The following is a 21,429-nucleotide window of genomic DNA, read 5'->3' as shown; positions in this document are numbered from 1 at the left end:
TAGGTATATCACATAATATTTAAGCACTGTCTATTTAGATGAATTTAAGTGGTTAACTTCAATACAACAGTAATTGCTGTTTAAGGTAGTCGATGAGCATGATGAATCCGAAGCTAGTAGAAATATTAGGCTTCACCAGAAAGGAAAATTTAAGATAAATGCTGACAATAAACTGAATGGATAAATTAGGCAGAATTGGTTTTTAACTTTTTGACGTGACTTCTAAAATGAGGCACAATCAGATATTTTCTGAGAGCACAATATCAAGAAATGGAAATTGTAGAAGAAATATTTGCTGCAAAGATCAGTGATACACTATATGGAAAAGGTATGAGAGCACAATGATTGAGATTATTTCCAGAGAAGTAATCACCAGTAAGAAAATGCTATGTAGGCATTGTTTAAGTAAGAATGAAAGAGGGCGCCAATATTAGGTATTCCCCGCATTTGTTGATACCACAAAATCTAACAATATTAAAAATAATTCAGACAACTTATTGGATTTGTTTTCATTGGAAAGCTTATTGTAATATCCGAAATGTCTTCTGATTCATTAATCAAACGAAAGACTTGTGTTTTGTATTAAGAAGTTTGCTCTGAGTTTTTTTAATCCAGTAGTTGAGTAGTTAAGAATGTTCACTTTGATGATAACTGAAAATAGGAATAGATTCATAGCCAATTAATGTATATGAGATCTTCAGGTCTTCTGGTGCATTACCTTCACGATGGATTAGGAAATAGGTAAATCTCAAACAAACTTAAAGTGTTAATGAAACTAAGTCAAGACCATTTGAATTACAATGTATATTTCATTTGCTAAATACTTATTGACAAACTACTATATGAAAACTTCTAGCTTACCCCGAAACATTTTAAATGACTAATCAAAGTGCTAAGAACTCTATGATAGACTGGATCCTGTCCTAGAATACCTTATCTAAACTATAATTCCTCTGGTTCTCACATAAACGAGCACCAGTTTGGACTCATTCAGCATTCTAAATTTCACTTATTGTTTCTTTGGGTGAATTTCTTGATTTACCAATAATGACCCACTGACTTAGGAATAATATGCCATAGTTGCTTTATTCCAAATGAGCTAGCCATTAGGGAATTCTAACGTCAGGCTTTTTATTTTCTAAGTAAGAGAGTGGAATTTCCCAAATCCCACTCCACTGCTTTAGCAGTTTTGCTCTTGGTTATTTGATTTCAAAGGCACTTAAGAAATATGATTATCCTGAGAAAACCACTCTATCAGTCTTGTGAACTCCAGCTCTTTTGCAACAAAATGATCACATTAAATATATATCAATTTACCAATTAGACATTGTATGAATTAAACAGTATGAAAAATATATGAATCATTTTATATCACCATATTATTTTCATTTTAGATGCAAATCAGTAATAAGTGTTATGTTTATAGTTAATTTTTTATCATTCAAAGCCTTTTATTTTTTCAGTTTCAATTTTATTGTGGTAAAATAAACATAACATATAATTTATCACTTTAACTATTTTAAAGTGTACAATTCAGTGGTATTTAATACATTTACACTGTTGTGCAACCATATACCGTTATATAGTTCTATAACATGTTCATTACTCCAAAAGGAAATCCTGTTAAGCAGTCACTTCCCATTCTACACTCCTCCCGGACCCTGGAAAACACTAATCTTCTCTCTGTCAGAGCCTTTTTTAAAATGAATGAACCAAAGTTTTGTGATTAAGAATGACTTTCTGCTCCTGGCTCACTATTTTACCAACATTTAATTTTAATTTTTATATTTCCAGATGTTGAAATTTGTACTGCTTTCAAAGAAAGAAGATATGTTTTCAACGTTCAAATATTACGCAATAGACTACTTATATGAGGTAGGGTGTTACTGGATCACTACCTATTTACTAAGAATTATGATATAAAAAGTGTTATCTGCATTCCCTATATGATTATGATAATTTTACTGTTGTCCTTAGGTTAATCCTTACTCTAACTGCTTTGAGGTTCATTTAAAATTACTTCCTACTTTTAACATACCTTAAAAATGCCACTTTTGGAAGGAAATTATGGGCAATTTAACATGAAGTTAAAGGGGTCAAGAAAAAAAATGGAAACTCTTGGCAAGTTTGGGCTGCTTTTATGAACAATCTTGAGTGATCTTTATTGAAAGGAGGTGGAGGAAAGCAATAAAATAACAATAACAGTGTGTATTGACCACTTACTGTGCTCTTTTTATGGATTAGATCATTTGCTCATTTGCTCTTTGGATGGATTATGTCATTTGATTATCATAACTACTCCTTGAGGTAGATACTATTATTACACTAGTTTTACAACTTTACAGTTAGGAAACTGGCGTCTAGAGAAGTTAAATAGCTTGTGCAAAGCTGAGACTGAATCCAGGAACATTGTTAAGAAGTAATTGGAGTGCCTGTCATACAATAGTTCATTGTTCTTATGATCTTAATTGACAAGTTAAATGTTAGTTTTTTATATAACTTTAACCCTATCTACTAAGAAAAAAAATTACTCCAATGTAACTAAAACTGTTACATTTTACAGAAAACAAGCAATATAGGCATCTTCAGATTTTATTATTCCCTCATAAGTGAGGGAAGCAAATGTGTCATTATAGCACAATGTATATAGTAGAGGATCAGAAGTCATTTTTACATAAATATATTTGGCCACTTGCAAAATTAATCAATACTCAAACATCCTCAAACTTTTATCCTTGTCTATGGTATCTTAGTTTCTTGCTCATGTACCACACCTCATGATATAGTACAAATGTGATACTAATCAATGGCAAATTTTGCAACAATGCAGAGTTTTTAAAAATTCATGAAAACAATATTGAAAAACCACTCAAGTAACAGGTAAAGCTATTATCAAATGAGGATCTTGCAAAATTAGATCAGTTAACAAACAAGAGGAGAGAATGGTTTGAATATCAAAGGGGTGGGAGATGCCTTGGGAAAATTTGATTAAAACCTCAAATATTTTCTAAAAATATCTCCTTTATGATCAAAGGTGAAGTAATGACTAATACCATGTATATCATCATATAATACAATTTGTGGGAAAATATGACAAAAAAAGCTATGATAAGCTAATGATAAGCAAAATTTTGTTAGGTATAAAATTTAATTTTTATAACTTTATTTCATTGTTTTAGATAAAGAAGCACCGATCAAACTGTTTTTCCTTCTTACTATGAACCTTTGATCCTCATTTTATATAAATTACTTTAACTGACCTTTTCTTTGTACCATGTATTTTTGGATAATGAGGACCTCTTCGATAATGTGTTTTCACACCTTTAGCAAACATAAAACTCTTGGGAAATAATGCAAGAAACTATGATTTGTCCAAGTACATAAAAATAATGAATTCTGTGGGAAGTTGAGAGTCACTGAGAGAAAACTTCATAGAGGACCTATTGCTTAAGACAAGCCTTGAAAGATGAATAAGATTTTCATAGCTAGAAAATAGTAGTGGGGCATTTTTCAGATGCACACTGTAGACCATGGTGTTGATAAGGAAGTGGCTGCTAAATGTTAAGGGAGTAGTGAGGTCTATTTAAAGAGAACAGTTAGTATTAGAGAATAATGGGAGATAAAGCTGAAAAATAAAGACAGAATCAAACTATACAGAACTTTGATTTATAAGTTTACTTGACTGATTTAACATCCTCTTAAACAGTTTTATATGTTAGGTTCTTAAAATTAGAAACACATTTTATGGTTGTCAGAAGTGAAATAATGCAAAAACAGAAAATGAAAGTTAAGACAACTATATAATACTAAGTGAAAAGAAAAGCACATTGTTAAGTGGTATATAAATGATGTGATCCCATTTTTGGTCAAACACACACACACACACACACACACACACACACACACACACACATTTTAGCCTAACCTAGAAAACAAGTCTATAGGAAAATACACCAAACAATTATTGGTATCACTAGAGACCTTGACTTTCTCAGTAGGTAGTTCTGTGTTATTTGATATTTTATAAGGAGCATATATTGCCTTTAAATAAAAATATTATAAATTTAATAGAGAATTTTAATATTCTGAATATTGATAAATAAATATGTTAAATCTATTAAATATATTAAAAGATTTTATAATGTTACTTTCTTACATAGACTGTAGTTAGAAAGAAGTTCTGCAGAGATGCTTTTTTGCTTCGAATCCCTTCATGTTTATATCAACATGGAAATTATCGTGCAGGAGTTATTGATAATAAATTTAGGATGCCATGGATGAGAGGTATGTTTTCTTTTATTTCTCGAAAATCTATTTTAAAAATGATTTCATAGCTAAGCACAGTAAATTATTAAGAAAATGCAGTGCTTTTCTTATTAAATAAAACATATTGCATTTATTCATTTTTATGGCAGAATTTAGGTGACAAACGAAGGAATTAGAAAACTTATACCAGATATGAGTAGAATAAAAGATATGTAGATGATGAATTCTTAAAATAGTCTAACAGTATAAATGTTTGTTCTATTATAATACGATGTTGCTTAACTATAGAAAAGCTAATTTAAGTTGTAATGATACACTGACTATAAAACTATTTTAAAATGTATATGTACAAATTATCATCTTTTGCTTTTGTCACGTCATGGACTTAAGAAGCCTCCATGGGCAGACAAGTCAAGTAAGTTAACATTTATTTAGCATGCATTATGTAGCAGGCATTGTTAGAGGTGCTAAGGACAGAGTTACTAATGAGACATAGAAATAGTCCCTGCCCTCAATGGGTTTTCAGTCTGGTAAGGAGGATGCAGCAATAAAACCATTAAATAAACAAACTGATGTGTGGTACTGATAAATGTATAGAGAGGACACAATAGTATAATGTGATATGAAACTTCAGAAGTAGGGAGTGCTTTTTCCTAAGATGGTTAGGGAAGGGCTTCTAAGAAGAGGTGGACATTTGAATTGAGATCTAAATGATGAGAAGACAACAACCATAAGAAGATATGGGGGAAGTCTTCCAAACAAATGCAAAGTTCCTGACTCAGGAATAAACTTGATGTGTGTAAGGGCCAGAAAATTAGGCCATTATGACTGATTGATGAAAAAGGGGAGATCTGAAAAGTAGTCAATTTCTGATATAAGGCTTTGCAGGTCATAATATGGAGTTTGTTTGTTTGTTTATATTATGGCTAATGTGATAAGTCACTGGGCAGTTTTAAGAGGGGGAGTAACATTACCTGATTAATGCTTTAAAAAAATCATTCTGGTTGTTTGGAGAATGGGAGGGGTAGGAATTAGGAGGCAAGAGTAGAGACAGGACTCTAAGAGTCAATCTAAAGTCAATCAGGAAGGTATTGTAGTGGTTCAGAATCTGCACAACTGTGTGAATCTACACTCTGCATAAAAGATGATGGTGGCAGGGGTGGCTGGATGGTTCATTTGGTTAGAGCGTGAGCTCTCAAATATAAGGTTGCCAGTTCAATTCCTGCATAGGATGGTGGGCTGAGCTCCCTGCAATTAAAGATTGAAAATGGCAACTGGACTTCGAGCTGAGCTGTACCCTCCACAACTAGATTGAAGGACAATGACTTGGAGCTGATGGGCCCTGGAAAAACACACTGTTCCCCAATATTCTCCAATAAAAAATTTTTTTTAATTGCTAAAAGAAAAAAAAGATGATGGTAGCTTGGACTCGGCTTATAATAATGGAGATGTGAGAAGTGGTTGAAATTGGGATTATTTCAGAGGTCTAGCCAACAGTGGAAGGGTTAAAAAAAAAAATAGGAGAATAAAGATTTTCTTCTTTATTGTTATTTCTTCTTTATATTTTAAAGGTTTTTGACCTGAACAGCTGGGTGGATGGCAGTGCTATTTCCTAAGACAGGGAATGGCTCATGGGAAGCCAATTTGTAGCTGGAGTCAATATCTCTGGCATTTGATCAGGTTAAAATGCCTGTTAGTCGTCTGAATGGACACATCAACAAGACAACTGGTAATATTAATCTTATGCACCGCTGGACTTTCAAACTGAAGTCAACAATACGTAGATTGCACATAAACACATGGAACTGGATGAAGTTACTGAGAGCATGAGTGTAGATAAAGAGAGAGCCTAGGACAGAACCTTGGAATGCTCCAACCGTTAAAAGGCTGATATTGAAGGAGGAACCACCTAAGAAGACAAGTGAGATAGGAAACACAGATGAGTGCGGTGCTGTAGAATTCTAAGGAAGAAAGTGTTTCAAGAAGGAAGAATTGGTCAAAAGTATTTGTCCCTGTTAAGTCAAGTGATCCGAGGTCAAGTAATTTGTCTCCGTTAAGTCAAGTAATATGAGGTCAAGTAAAAGTTCAAGTAATATGAGGATAGAGAGTTTGACCATTAGTGTGACTAAATGTAGGTCATTGATAACCTTGATAAGAGTAGTTTCATGAGACTATTGGGTAAGAAAGCTTGATTAGAGTATGTTGAGAAGAGAATGAGAAGTGGGATGTGAAATGGTGAATATAGACAACTCTTTTGAGGAATTTTGCTATGAAAGAAAATAGAAAAATGAGGCGCTGGCTGAAGGCAGAAGTGGGGTAGGGAGAGTTTTTTCAGATGTATGATTTTTTGAAAAACATGTGTGACAAAGAAAGACTTTGAAATGTTTGTTAGCCAATGGAAATGATTTGGGTAAAAAGAAAATGATGATGCAGGAAAGAAAAAGGATAACTTATTAAAAGGGGATAGTATCAAGAGCACAATTAGAGGAACTGATATTAGATAGGAGCCAGGATAGTTCTTCCACTGTGATAGGAAGGCAGGGTTTGTAGGTACTTATCCCAGTGAGATGGTAGAATTGATGGTGGAAGATGAAGTAGTTCTCTATTTATATCAATTTTCTATGTGGCGGCAAGGTCATAGACTGAGAGTGGATAGGGGGATGAGTATTGAAAATTTGAGGGGGGAGAGTGTTAAATAGTTGTCTTCAAGAATAAGAAACTCAGTTTTATTAGGAAGGTATACTATTATCATCTGCCAGTGTTGGACGCCGTTTTGAAACTTATAGTCATAATTTGAAATGAGTTCATTCAGCATAGCTGGGTGATTTTTTTTTCAATAATTTTCAGCTGTTTTAGTGTACTTACACAAAGTGCAGAGTAGGGGTTTTCCTAAGTTAATACAAAGGAAAGAGAGGCAAGGGAATCAAGAGTCTTTTAAGGGAATGGCTATGGGGCTGGCCACAGAATCTAAACTGTCTGAGAAAGAAAGTGAGGACGTGAGGGAGGATGAATACCTTCAAAATGGAAGAGTCAATGGATTGAAGGTCTCAGTCAGGTTGGAAACAGATAAAGAATAGCTTTCATCAAACTGCTTCTCTAAGAGTACAGAAGGGTAAAAAATGAGATTGTAATTTCTTCCTACTTATTTTTCTTTACTTCTTTTTAAACGTAATAATAATAACAACCAAAATTTATTAGGCTCTTATGTCAGGCACTATTCTAAGCAATTTACATGTCTCATTGCATTTAATCTTTACAACAACACTATGAAACAGAGGTACAAAGAGATTAAGATTATACAGTTAGTAAGTAGCAGTACAAATGTTAAAATCTAGGCAGGGTGATTCCAGAACCTGTCTTCTTAACCACTAAACTTTCGTGTTTTTTTCAGTGAGGCACAGACTCAGATGTTAAGTGATTTGTTCAGGCAACAAAACTAGTAAGAAGTAACAGTGGTGGTAGAATACAGGTCCTTTGACTCTTCACTCAGTTGCTTCTTCTGGGAATAGTATATAACATGGTCCCTCTCGTTAAGGAACCAATGGTCTAATTTGGGAGACAAACTACATAAATTTTTTAAATATAACTGTATATGATTAAGTACCAGAGTGAGTGCTACTGACAATATTATGGCCCTTCAAGGGGAATATATCAGAATAAACTGGAATGGTTAATAAAGGCTTTATGAGGAATAGTATGAACTGCTGAACAAGACTATCTGGGATGGTAGAGCTGTATAAGAAGTAAAAGAGAGGCTGTAAAAATGAGGATGGTATGTTCAGGTGATATTGTTCTAACTGTAGTTGAGGGGTTTGGGGGGATTGTAATAATGAAAATGATTATTTAGATATTTGAAAACTTTGGAAAAATTACATTGTGAACAAATAAAGATAACACCATAATGTAAAAAGTGAATATTTGGCTTCATTGTATTAAGTGTAAAAGAAAATTCTAGAAGCTAATGTTTACCATTCTCCTTTCTAGTCTCAGCTCTTTCAGTTCGAGGAATGACAGATAACTCAATCTTGGACCACTGGAAAGCAAGTCTCTTTCTGGAGGAGTTCCTTGAGAAGTATGTGTCAAATTTTCCCTTTACATTTAGAAGATAAATAGTAAGTTCTCCAGACAACTAAACAGAGAATATCCTTTCCTCTAGATCCCTGAAAATTGTGGAACTGCCTTACTAGCCATGAACTTCTAATCTCCAGACTTTTTGTGTATTTAAGGCACTATTAATTTCAAATTAATAGTCTCATGCAGTAAAATTTAATTTTTAATAGACTTTATTTTTTATAGCAGGTTTTGGTTCACAGCAAAATTGAGCAGAAGGTACAGAGATTTCCCATATTAAAATTTAATTTTAAATGATTGAGGAGCTACTACAGTTTTGTTACCTAATAGAATTTAATAAACATTGTGATCATTAGCACTACCTAGATTTCCTAAATCTTGCTTTTCCTCTCTATCTCACCTCTTTTTATTTCTTGTTTCTATTTTTGTTACTTCTTAATATTGATTTTAAGGCCTCAATTCTTTTACTTATTTGTTGATATACTATGTTTTAACATATATGGGAATTTTCTGCTGTGTGTTCCTAAAAAGCCTTGTGTTCTACAAAATTGCACACTAAAAATAACAGGGCACCCAGGAAAATTAGCTTCTGTAGTCCAAGCTATGCAATTTGCAACAGAGCACTAACACAAATAATTACTATTTTAATTTTTTTTCAAGTTGTACATTTTGTTTTATTTTATTTATTTTTTTATTAGTTTCAGGTGCACAAGACAAAGTGATACTTAGACGTTTATCCTTTATATCCCTCACACTGTTCTAATTTTTAAAAAACCATCAGCTAGGTTAAAAGACGTTAAATTCCTAACAAATAAGTACACGTTAGAGTAAATACATATAAGACTTTGGGAAAATGATGATAGCTTGATGGACAAGCTAGAGGAAGGGTAGAGGCTATTGTATTATGGAGACAAAATGCAAAAAAATCAGGGAGAACCATAAGCTTCCTCGCTTCCAGGACAGAGCATATAGCCAAATAGAGCAAGAGGAAAAACATATATGTTCATAGTCTCTATTCTCCTGTGACTTGCTGCATTCAGATGAGCACAGTTGAATGCAGGATGTTGCACATATATTTATTCCTATATGCCGCATAACAACTATGTGAGCTCAATATTACTATCTCAATATTATATATGAAAAACTAAGACTCAGATTCAGTAACTTGCCCATGGTCCTGGAACTAGTCAATGGTTGGACCTAGTATTCAAACCCTCACACCCTAGTCTGAATGACTTGAAACTCTACACTCTTTTGTTTGGTTTGTTTTATGTAACAGCTTTATAGAGATATAATTTATATCCATATAATTCACCCATTTAAAATGACCAGTTCAGTAGTTTTTAGCATATTCACAACCATCACTACAATCAATTTCAGAGCACTTTCATCAACACAAAAAGAATCAGTGTTCTTGTGAGTAATGTGGAGCTGGATGAGTTGAAATATTTTGTCTTGTACTTTGTATTTTCTTCAAGACTAAAGGAGAAACTTTAGAGTTTTTTCTATATATGATTTTTAAGATACGGCATATTCATTTTTTTTCTCCAATTACATTGGGGAATTATATTGATTTTGGGTTCTTTAAATCTGTATAGGGAATTAACAAGGCTAAAATATTTTAGGATATCAGAAAAAAGGTATATGGTATTAGGGTGTGTTGCTAAATTGCCAATAATATATTTGTCTGTTGGAAAATTAATTAGAAAGATCTCTTGTAAGTCCCAATATCCCAATAGTATAGACAATGGCAGATACACCTGGATCGATTAGGAAACAGACAAGGGATGGGAAAGGTCAAGGGAGGCAAAAAAAAAGTGCCCAGGACCAGTAACAGCAGGAACTTACCACCCGACGCCTGAAGGAGCAAAGGGACTGAGCAGAAACCAACCCACTTAAGAACTGCAGCTGTAGGAGAGGGGCTGTCTGCTGAAAGATGGGAGAAGAATGCAGCCACTTCCAAACTGGGGCCTAGGAGGGAAGGATTTGGACAGAATAGTATCTTGTCTCTCTTCCCACCTATGATCTCCTGCCTGTGCTGCCCTTTGGCTAAACCTGACCAGAAAGAAGCCAGAGGGTAAGGGAGCCCTTGGTTCTTAGAGATCAGTCTCCCGGGTTGAAGAACAGAATATAAAAGGTTGGATAATGATATGGAAAAGCAGACATTGAATATCCAGCACAAGGGACAATTTGGCGATACATGGCAAAGTCCAAAACTATGTGTACCTTTAACTCATCATTTCCATTTTTAGGAAAAGTATTTTGAGAAAACAATTAGACAAGTGCACAAAGATATCCTTTGCATTATAATAGCAAACAGTTGCAACAAATTTAAATTTTCAACAATAGGGAACTACCGTGTTTCCCCGAAAATTAGACCTAGCCGGACAATCAGTTCTAATGCGTCTTTTGGAGCAAAAATTAAGACAAGGTTTTATATTATATTATATTATATTATATTATATTATATTATATTATATTATATTATATTATATTATAATTATATTATAAAGACCCGGTCTTATAGTAAAATAAGACCGGGTCTTATATTAACTTTTGCTTCAAAAGACGCATTAGAGCTGATTGTCCAGCTAGGTCTTATTTTTGGGGAAACATGGTAATTGAATAAATTATGATTTACCAATACAATGAGATCTTGTTCATCCATTTAAAATGAAATGAACGTACATTGATTATCATATAAATGTATTCATGCTTTACTGTTTAGCAGAGGCGAATAGGTTACAGAATATTATGTCCAGGAATCCACTTTTGTTTAAAAATACTCAAAATAATTGCAAAAACACACAGTTTTTCAATTTATTTCTTGAGTGGTAGGGCTATGGGTAATTTTTCTCTGAATCTGTTGGAATTTGGTAATTTTTCTACAGTGAATATATGTCTGTTAATAAAGATGTTTTAAAATAGGCATACACAAAATCAGTAATTTTATAATGTCCTAGAAAAAAGGTTACAGGAATGGTAACCCAGGTTAACTGTGAATTTGAGGATGTTGTTCCAAGTTCAAACCCAAACTCCCAAAATGAAGCTGAGGAAGTCTTCTTACACGCTTACAAGGACTACAGTGAAGTCTTTACACCCATCAGCTGTTTAGAAAAATGTCCATTACGTCAAGCAAAGAACCAAGGTAAAATATTTATTTCCTTTGTTATAAAACATTTCTTACTAATATACAGATTTTCATGCCAGTGAGTTTGTTTTATTAATTTTTAAAATTTTATTACATAAATCCATCTGCAAAATTATAATTTTTAACTTTGCCACATTAGGGAAATATTTTCTCTTTCATTTTAATCCTACTTGTGTAAATTAAGTTGTTTTTGGAGTTTAAGACTGCTGGGCCTCACAATAGCCTCAGAGATTTGATCATAGTGTGCTTACAGCATATTGCTGTAATAATATTAGCGTCTATGTACAGATCTGACGAACCAGCAATCTGGTATAACATTAAATTAGTAGATAACTAAACAATGCTTATATCTTATTTTCCAAAATATCCTAAAGATTTTCAACTTCATGTCATGTATGTGAAACCGTAAATCAAGGGAAAAATGGAATAATTTCAGTATTAGGTCAAGAAATTCACCTAGTTTCTACAAATTTACCATAAGTAATAACTAAAAGTATTTTTATCCATAATATATTCCAAATTTCTCATGTTATTAGAGGGTGCTGAATTCTTCCAACCGTATAAAAACTTGCTGAGGACTACCTTTCTTGTATGTATAACAGCCTATTCCCTTTTCAAATTAAAAAACTTAAGGCTCTATTATATCATTGCTATTATTATTTCAAAGAAGCTATAGCTTGAGCGTGAAAAAATAAACTGGTTCTTTTACTGCTGTTTTTATGTAGATACATAAATTGCGTATAAAATTTTTAGTGTTGGCAAATAGGTGTGTGATGCTATATAGAGAGTTAAATCCCTCTTAAAGTTTCAGAAGAAAGAGAAAGTGATTGCATTAAAGACTAAACTTGAGAGCCTGTTGTAGTAGGAAGAGCCTGAATTTGGAATCAGAAGATTTGATCATAGTCCAAATCTACTCTTAAAAAGTGGTACAAATTTGAGACAGTTATTTAAAATTTCATGTTTTTTAGTTGTCTTTTAATTTACTCTTCTAATTTCTTATAAAAATTTTCTTGGGATCAAATATATATATGTACATGTAAAGAGATGGTTTGTAAAAATTAACAGGCTACCTAAACGTAGCTATTATTATTAATATGGCAAACTAGAAGCTATTACTAGTAAATTTCATAATATCTATCGTCAGCTAGAATCAGAAGCTGCTTTACAATTCACTGAATGAAAATAGGCTTGAATTTCCCAAAGATACACCCTCATAGACATAGAGAACAAACTGATAGTTGCCAGATAGGAAGGAGATTGGGGGGGCTGGGTGAAAAAGGTGAAAGGATTAAGAAGTACAAGTTGGCAATTATACTAAAAAGTCACGGGGATATAAAGTGCACATGGGGAATATAGTCAATAATATTGTAGTAACTATGTATGGTGCCAGGTGGGTACTAGATTTATTGGGTAGGGGGATTACTTTGTAAATTATATAAATATCTAACCACTATGCTGTACACCTGAAACCTAATATATGTCAACTGTAATTGAAAAATAAAAATAAATAATTAAGAAAAAAACACATATGAATTGTTCATATCCTACATTTTCTTAGGGGTTCTGTATAATTAGATTTCCTTTCTTTTTAAGGCTGAACAATATTCACATATATATATGGATATATATATATATATATACATATTTTCTTAATTCATTTGTCAACAGACACTTAGGTTGTTCCCCTACCTTGGCTATTGTGAATAATGCTGCAGAGAACATGGGAGTACAGATACCTCTTTGAGATAGTGATTTCGTTGGCCATCTCTTTCTTCCTTTATATCTATTTTTTCTCGCCGTGCTGACTGGGACCTCCAGTACATTGTTCAATAGAAGCAGTGATAGTTGCCCTCCTCATCTTGTTTCTGACAGTAAAGGAAATCGTTAATGTTTCCCCATTAAAAATGATATAAATATCATTTCAGTGTTTGCATCATTCTCAATGGTGAAATATTAGAAGAATTTACTTTATTGGGTTGAGGCAGCTTCCTTTTGTTCTGAGTTTGCTAAGAGCTTTTGATCATGAATAAGGATTGAATTTTACTAATGTTTTTCTACAACTATGAAGATATCTACATCTTAAGTATATAGAATGTCCCTTTACTAAAATGTATAACCCTATAATCTAAATATAATTTTTTTATATTGTGATAATACTATATATGCATTACATTCTTTTTAAATATTAACATTAACTTGGGAACATTTCACCATATTCTTAAGTTTTCTTCAAAAGCATGGCTTTTAATGACTGCAGTTTATAATCTTATTTGTGTATCATACATATCCCAATTTGTTGTTTTTAATTTCAAATGTGTACATAAATGTATGTTTCTATTTCCAATTATTTCCTTAAAGTGAATCTCTGGAAATGGAATTATTTGATACAAGTTTTTTTGTTTTTTGTTTTTTTAGCTATATGTTCACTAGCATGGTGTGGAAATACCCGGTTCACACCAGGATATATTTATTGATTTTGCAGTAATGTATTTATCCAATATGATGGGCAAAAAAATTACTATATTTTTACTTGCATTTTAAGAATTACTCGTGCTTGGTGCTCATTTGCATGTTTTTGTTTTGTGAAATGATTCTCTTTTGTCTATTTTTCTATTTTATGTTTTACCTTTATATATCAAAGATATCAGTAACCCCAAATATATTTAATTTAAACTTAACCAGACCTGTCAATGTTTTCCTTTATGGTTTCTTCTTTTATACATATAAAATTCTTCCTTGAATTAGATACATATTTATCCATGTTTTCCTTAAGATTTTCTTTAAGATTTTGGTATATGCTTAAAAATAAGAATATTGGGAAAAAAACGTTTTTTTCCAAATGTTTTGGCCATTGTCCCAATATCATTTAAGGAATAGTCTTTTCTTTCCCTACTGATTAGAGAAATGCCATTTACATCATATGCCAAATCCTTATCCACATTAGAGTTTGTTTCTGGATTTTCTATTATGTTCTTTGATTTGCTTATTATTGTGTCAGTATCATAGTTTTAATATAATTATTAACTGTTTAATATAATTATAACCTGTATTAATAGTCTCCCTTTTTGTTATTTTTTTCCTACTTTTATATCTATAGTCTTCCAGATTCACTTTACAATGTTTTCCAAGTTTCAAAACAGATCTTTTGAGAAATTTAATGTTATTGGGACCTTTTAGTATTTTTACTATAGTCTTTTTAGCCAGGTAAACTTTGAATTTGCCTTTTCTTTAATTTTTTTTGAATGATCCTCATTAAAGTTTTATGATTTCCCCTGTATACTTTCTGCCCATTTTTGTTATATTTATTCCCCAGTGTTTGTATATTTGTAGCCATCATGAATGAGTTTTTCCATTAATTTTTGACTCAGTTTTTATACAGAGGGTTCCAAAAAAGTGTATACACATTTTAAGAAAGGAAAAAACTGTATTAAAATTACCCTGATGTAATCACTTTGAGCACCTCTTGTAATTGCAGAAGTCAAACATGACTTCTGTTATCGGTATATGTTGAGTATTACAATTTTAATATAGCTTTTTCCTTTCTTAAAATGTGAATTCATTTTTTTGGCATCCTCTGTTCATTTAAAAACCATTGATTTTATAATTTTTTACCAGATACCTTAGGAACTCCTTTATTTGTTTTCATTTGGTTACCTTGGGTTTTCTAGGAAGACAGAAGTACCTTCTGCAATTAATAAACCTGTCTTCTTTCCTATCAGTATACCTCTTTTTTTCTACTCCTTTCCTAGTTAACTAACCAAAATTGTTTTCTCTTGACAATTTAACACTTCTCTACAATTGAGGAACACAGTCTCCTCACATCTGTGTTGGTACATGTAACAGAGATAAGAACTTCAGGGAATGGCATATAGCCATAAGAATATAAGGAAATAGCACCCTTGGTTAAACAAACAAACAAACAAACAAACCCCTTTATATGGTTATAAAAAACATGAATTGTGGTGTGATGCTGCCATCTAGTGGCTTCATCAAAAAAGGGTAGTTAGAAAATAAGAATATCTACAGACTCCCAGAAATACCAGGATGAACCTGTAGGACGGGAAGATGGCTAGAAAGTCTGTGTTTGGAAGTGGAATGTGTAAATGGGAATCTAAACAAATGCTGTTTGCATTTTTACTATTAATATAACTTCGTTAATACTTAAAAATGGTTGTACAAATGAACCATCTTTAAATTTTTTCAGATAAGCCCTGCTTAGACATAGAACTGATAGTTAGCTTTCTTTGGTGTCTCATGGGAAGCTCTGGGTCACAAGATTGTCAAGAACTTAACAGGTTCAGACAAACAACCTCTTAGGAGGCTAGTTTATATAACAAGTTCTCCTTTGACATTTCAAGTTAGCACCAGGCACAAGGATGGTCCCTGGCTGGCTGCTTTGTATCACATATTTATTAAGCACATGCACACCAGTGGTGTAGGTGGCCATGGGAGACATCACTCCATGCTGTCCCTCTCTCGTGTCATTCTAAAATTACTTAGCTGAAATACCACTGCCCAGCACAAGATACCATTGCTCCCCTTCAAGGTGGCTTTTGCTTTGGGGAGCTTGGCTTTCTGAGTAGTTCCTCATGTGAGCTTATATTTTCCTTATTCTCTTTCCACTGAAGAGCTTTTTGAAAACTGGAGCCAGGTTTTGTTTCTTCCCTTGGCTCAGAAACTGTTAAAGCCCTGACACAGTTAGCTAAGATTCTAAAGTAACCCAAACATGATAGGGTAGGGATAGAGAGGAGAATGTTATTCTAGCAACTAACTGTTGTGATGAATTGGAGAGCTGAAGAGGCAAAATGATGCAGAGAAGAAAAGATCAGAGTCATCAAAAGTCAAGTGCTTTTATTTCTTTACAATTTTGCTTAAGCTACCCCTGGCTATTTTGAAGCAGATGGCCACAAGAGATTTTCCTCCATTGATTAAACTAATTTATGTTGAAAAAATATGAGCTATTATAACTCTTTCAGGTTATTTGGTTACTACTCAGTGTACTAAGTAATATTAAAATGTATTGCGCTTTTACCTATGTACCAGTACTATATTAGAACATGCTTTGTATGCACAGTACAGCGAAGAACTAAAGAATTAAAAATGTGTTAGAAAACCCCAACTTTATCTAATGGCTGACTATAGTAACTATGTAGATCCTTTTGTATAACTTTCAGATGTTTTTTTATTTCTTTCAGATTTGTTTATTGATGAAGAAATAATTTTTGCCTATAAAAGTCACCTACCAACCTTGCATACTCTGTTGAGTAGGCTAAAACTGTTTTTGCTAAAGGACCCCCTTTTAGATTTCAAAGAACAGGACTTCACAGAAGCTAATTTTTTCAGGTACTTAATTGCCCAATATTATAAATATTTTTAAGAAGAGAAAATATTCTTTGTATGCTCACAAGTCTAGATCTCATCAATAATAATATTTTATCATTGCTCTACCTCAACTCTAATTTTAATCATTATGTATTTTTATTGGCTACATTTGGTATGTAACTTGCTGTTAGTAAACACTGATTTAATGTTTTATTTTTTGTTAAGTGAACGTTTCCCTTTTCAAGGAGGTCGGAAAGGTCTTGTGAAAGAAGCTTTTTACGTGGATAAAGAGAACTTTTGTCAGGAGAAGCTAGAAGATACAGTAGGTTTAAATGAAGTTATAATACTTGCTTTCATTAAGATTTTTATAAAAGTAGTAAAGAACACTTTTAAAAATTTTAGCAGTCAATATACATTGACTATTGTCAAATTAAAAAGACTTGATAATGGATTGCACGTGTATCAGTTAAGAAACCAAATTTACTTCTAAGAAAGTGGTTCTAAACCTTGGTAACATGTTGGAATTACTTGGGGAGTTTAATAAAATATTAAAGTCTGCATCCTACCAAGATATATTCTGCTTTAATTGGTCTGGTATGAAACCCAGGTATATGGAGTTATTGTTTTGGGTTTTTTAATTAAAATTTATTGGGGTGATAATGGTTAGTATAAAATGACATAGTTTTCAAGTGTACAATTCCGTAATGCATCATCTATATATCACATTGTGTATTCACCACCCAGAGTCAGTTCTCCTTCCATCACCATATATTTGAACCCGTTTACCCTCTGGTAACAACTAAACTATTGTCTGTGTCTGTGAGTTTTTGTTTCTTTGTTTGTCTTGTTCCTTTGTTGCTTTCAGTTTTATATTATCCCACATAGCAGTGAAATCACGTGGTTCTTAACTTTTTCTGTGTGACTTATTTCACTTAGCATAATGATCTCATAGACTGCTATCTGTCACAGTGTACCAAAACTAACTCAAAATGGATCAAAGACCTAAACATAATACCTAAAATGATAAACTGCATAGAAGATGAAATAATGCCATTTATGACAAAATGGTATAGGGAGTTTTAAAACCTCTCCCAATGATTTTAATCATTATACCTGGCATAGGACATTAAATGACCATGTTTTAATATAAAAACTGGAGACTAGAGCTAGAAATGTCAATTTGTGAGTTACACACAAAACAGATAATACTTGAACTATAATATAAATTATCTCATTGGAAGAGTAAAAATAAGAATGGTCTGAGACTGCATTTTAGGTGCCGCTAGTGATTAAGGAAGATACATATTAAAGGTAGCCCCTGTTTTTTAGCATACAGTTCCAATAGCACACAAAATTGTTTTATGATGTTAGTATGTAAAAAATTCTAGCAGTTGAGAGTGAAAACAACTTTTTGCAATTTAACAAGTTCAAAAAACTAAACCCACATAGGTTAGATGCATTTACAGTTACTATTAATATAAGCATTTTTTTAAAACAACGGGAAATGTTTTATATTTGGGGCTGTTTTTAAAACATTCAAATGAGATTATATAGATATAGATGTCCTAAGGCATTCAAAGGATTTCTTTACAATTAAATATTTTACCACATGTGGTAAAAAATATTAATTCACCTATTAACGCCTTTTCTCCATTCTCCTTCTTCCTCCCCAGTTAACTTTTGAGAGTTGTACACATAGTAAGTACAGTCTCACTTGTTGAGAAATCCAATTCTGTAGGAATGGAAGAGAAACATTCCACAGAGTGCAGTGAAGATCCATTCTATTCAATCTACCCCTTGCTACTTCTCCCCATTCACCAACTCTCATCTGCTGCAGTGATTGTTTATAATTTAGAATTTTAAAAATTTGTTATTAGCCCAGCAGAAGATATTCCTGCACCTAGAGATATCGTACATCATGAATGTAATCAGTGGCCATAAAGGACATCACTCAGAACACTGCTTGTAATATAATATATTTTTGGCTGCTGCACTTCTATTTTTTCAAATGTATGCATAGCATTAAAAATTTTGAGTGTAGACTTAAAGTTTGGTACACCAATTAAACAAATATGTCTGTTTGTGAATTCAAAAATCTTTATTTGGAAAACCTCACTAAAAGCTTGTTTTGCTTATATATTACTTCAGCCGTCAATTTTGCCTGAGTGTGAAATCTTAATATCTACAAGCCTCAAACAAGTTGATATTCCATCACTTTCAAAGCCAAAGGAGTCATTAAACTTATTGCCAGAAATAATAAATGATGTAGATGAAAGTGAAGAGCTTCTCAAAAGAGGTGGGAATTAATTTAAAGATCTATTACTTGTATAAACTACTTAATAATGTTTGTTATAAAAATTCTTGTTCATTAAACTTTTTCTGAACCTCCAGGTTTTTTAAAAGTGTTCTGCATGTTATATGATGAAATCTCAGGATTTCATGAGATTTCTACTGATGAGACTCTTCTCATTGTCTTACTCTTTATATGCTTGCAAGCTTAAAACATCTCTGAAATTAATCTATTTCAAAATAATTACACAAATAAAGCTAAGACACCTATGACTATATGAAATTTTTAAGGTTATTTGCTTATATACAATGACAAAGCACTAACATCTTCTATACTGACTTTAGTTAGGTATGGAGAAGCTCAGAGTAAGTTTATGATTCATGGAATCAGATGGGAGAGTCATGCCCTAAAATTTAGATGGTTTCATCCCAGTTAGATTTAGTAAATAGTGTTTAATTCTTTTTAGTGACAATTTGAACTCAAGTATTTAACTACTCTCTCATAAATTTCAGTTGAAATTATTAAAGACATGTAATATTAGGGAGGAGTGAAGGGGGATTTGTGATATCCATTGAGAGCAGAGATGCTAGCTTTCAATAGATTTGAAAGACTTCTTGTTGACAAGACTAAATCAAAAAATCAATCAGCCTATACATGAAAGCAAGAGAATGAAAAGCCAACGAGAGTAAGTTAATCAAATTCATACCAGAACTTGAAAGTATACCAGAGCTCAAACTTGCAGGGGGCCGAGGGGCTTGTTAGCAGCAGATGCAAATTTATGAATGCTAACTCGAAAGACAAGTGACTTTACTGCATGACTGTGTTATTACACTCCCAGCCTTCACTTGGCTCCAATGGTGTACTAAGTAAAACAGAGTCATTGCCATAGATGAGTGAATACGATTCTAAAAATCTAATTTAATAGCATGTTGCCTGATAGTAGGCTTTCTTCCTTTTCTTTTCAGATCTTACTACCAACCATGGAATTGAGGATATAAAACACAGCTCCACAGAAATTTTGGCCATTCAAAGCCAATATCAACCAGAACTCAGTGAACCAGGGTACAGTGAACCAGGTGGACATTTTGAATAAATCATTGAGTTCATCAGAGGTTACCTACATATGATGTTAAAGTACAATGCATTCACATAGAAAGTCTATGAGGGGACAATTTTTGTGTTTCAAATTTTATTATTATGATCCAAGTTATGATTCTTTTCTCTTATTTGTCCCTTTACAGTTTTTATTATCATTAACTCATTATTCTTGGAGCATCAAAACTAGATAATATAGACAGTTACAAAGATTGAAGAAGAAAAATGGAAGAAATTGCATTGATATTAAAAGTAGAAATCTTATAACTCAGTAAACAAAATTTTATGTTTTATCTCAGTATTAGCAATCTTGCTAATCCTTATTACATTTTTATAAATTTAACTTTTTAATCCCCCAAAGCAATCCTATTATTATTGTCAGTATAATTGTCAGATAATTATAATTGTCAGATAATTCTGTCAAATTTGGAATCTTAGAATCATCTTTTGTTCCAGTGTAATGCCAAATTGTATTGCTTCTTAACTATGCTGATGATATGGTTATTAATTACATTTATAATTGGATCACATTGATCATCTATTTGGAGTTTATTTCTTTATGAAAGTGATAGAAACATACTGACTACTTATGAATAAATGAAGATCAGTTTGTCAAGTCCACCCTATAAATATATAACTCTGTGCTAGGCCACTTAGACTCCAGACTTATTTAGGTGCACGTTTTCTTGCTATTAATACTATTTACTTAGCATCATCAATACTTAGTATCGACACAAAAACAGTACTATCTCCTAAATACGGACTACACAAGTTGTCAGGATTAAAAGCAACAAAATTTAGTTGTTAATGTACTTTTTAAAAATCACCATCATCATAATTGAGACACTATGTGATATATGTGTAATTCCTTTGATAGATGGAAATTTTAAACTGTTATTTTGTATTTCACGTAACCCAAACTTTTTTTTTTTTTTTTTTGTGGAAACTGCTTCATATTTATTTTAAATTGTAAACTGCATATGTTTAAATGAATATATATATATATAATATTGCTCATTACTAACATAATTCCAATATTAACTCAAAATCAGTTCTGAAAATTTTCCTTCTTTTTCTTTTCTTTTTTTTTTTTATTTTTATTTATTTTTTTTAATTAATTTATTTATTAGTTTCAGGTGTACAAAACAAGGTAATACTTAGACGTTCATCATTTATATCCCTCATACTGTGAACCCCCCTCCCCCCATCCACTATCCCTCCGACCTCACACTGA

General features: G+C 32.4%; 1 protein-coding gene across 1 annotated transcript in view; it reads left to right on the top strand.

The window, feature by feature from the left end:
* Positions 1-1,830: 1,830 nt before the first annotated feature.
* The window catches only part of SHOC1 (shortage in chiasmata 1), a gene marked incomplete at both ends in the record, with an annotated part of 59,229 nt that continues 39,630 nt past the window's right edge, over positions 1,831-21,429 (top strand). Inside the window, 8 exons of the mRNA XM_081065393.1 lie at positions 1,831-1,875; positions 4,161-4,284; positions 8,251-8,338; positions 11,301-11,485; positions 16,684-16,831; positions 17,036-17,147; positions 18,959-19,106; positions 20,066-20,176. Of these exons, the coding sequence (XP_080921519.1) occupies positions 1,831-1,875; positions 4,161-4,284; positions 8,251-8,338; positions 11,301-11,485; positions 16,684-16,831; positions 17,036-17,147; positions 18,959-19,106; positions 20,066-20,176 (961 nt within the window). The remainder of the gene's footprint in view (positions 1,876-4,160; positions 4,285-8,250; positions 8,339-11,300; positions 11,486-16,683; positions 16,832-17,035; positions 17,148-18,958; positions 19,107-20,065; positions 20,177-21,429) is intronic.

This window comes from Rhinolophus hipposideros, assembly GCF_964194185.1.
Source record: "Rhinolophus hipposideros genome assembly, chromosome: 11".
NCBI lineage: Eukaryota > Metazoa > Chordata > Mammalia > Chiroptera > Rhinolophidae > Rhinolophus > Rhinolophus hipposideros.
Note: the sequence above shows the minus strand (reverse complement) of the source record. Positions and strands in the feature narration are given on the sequence as shown.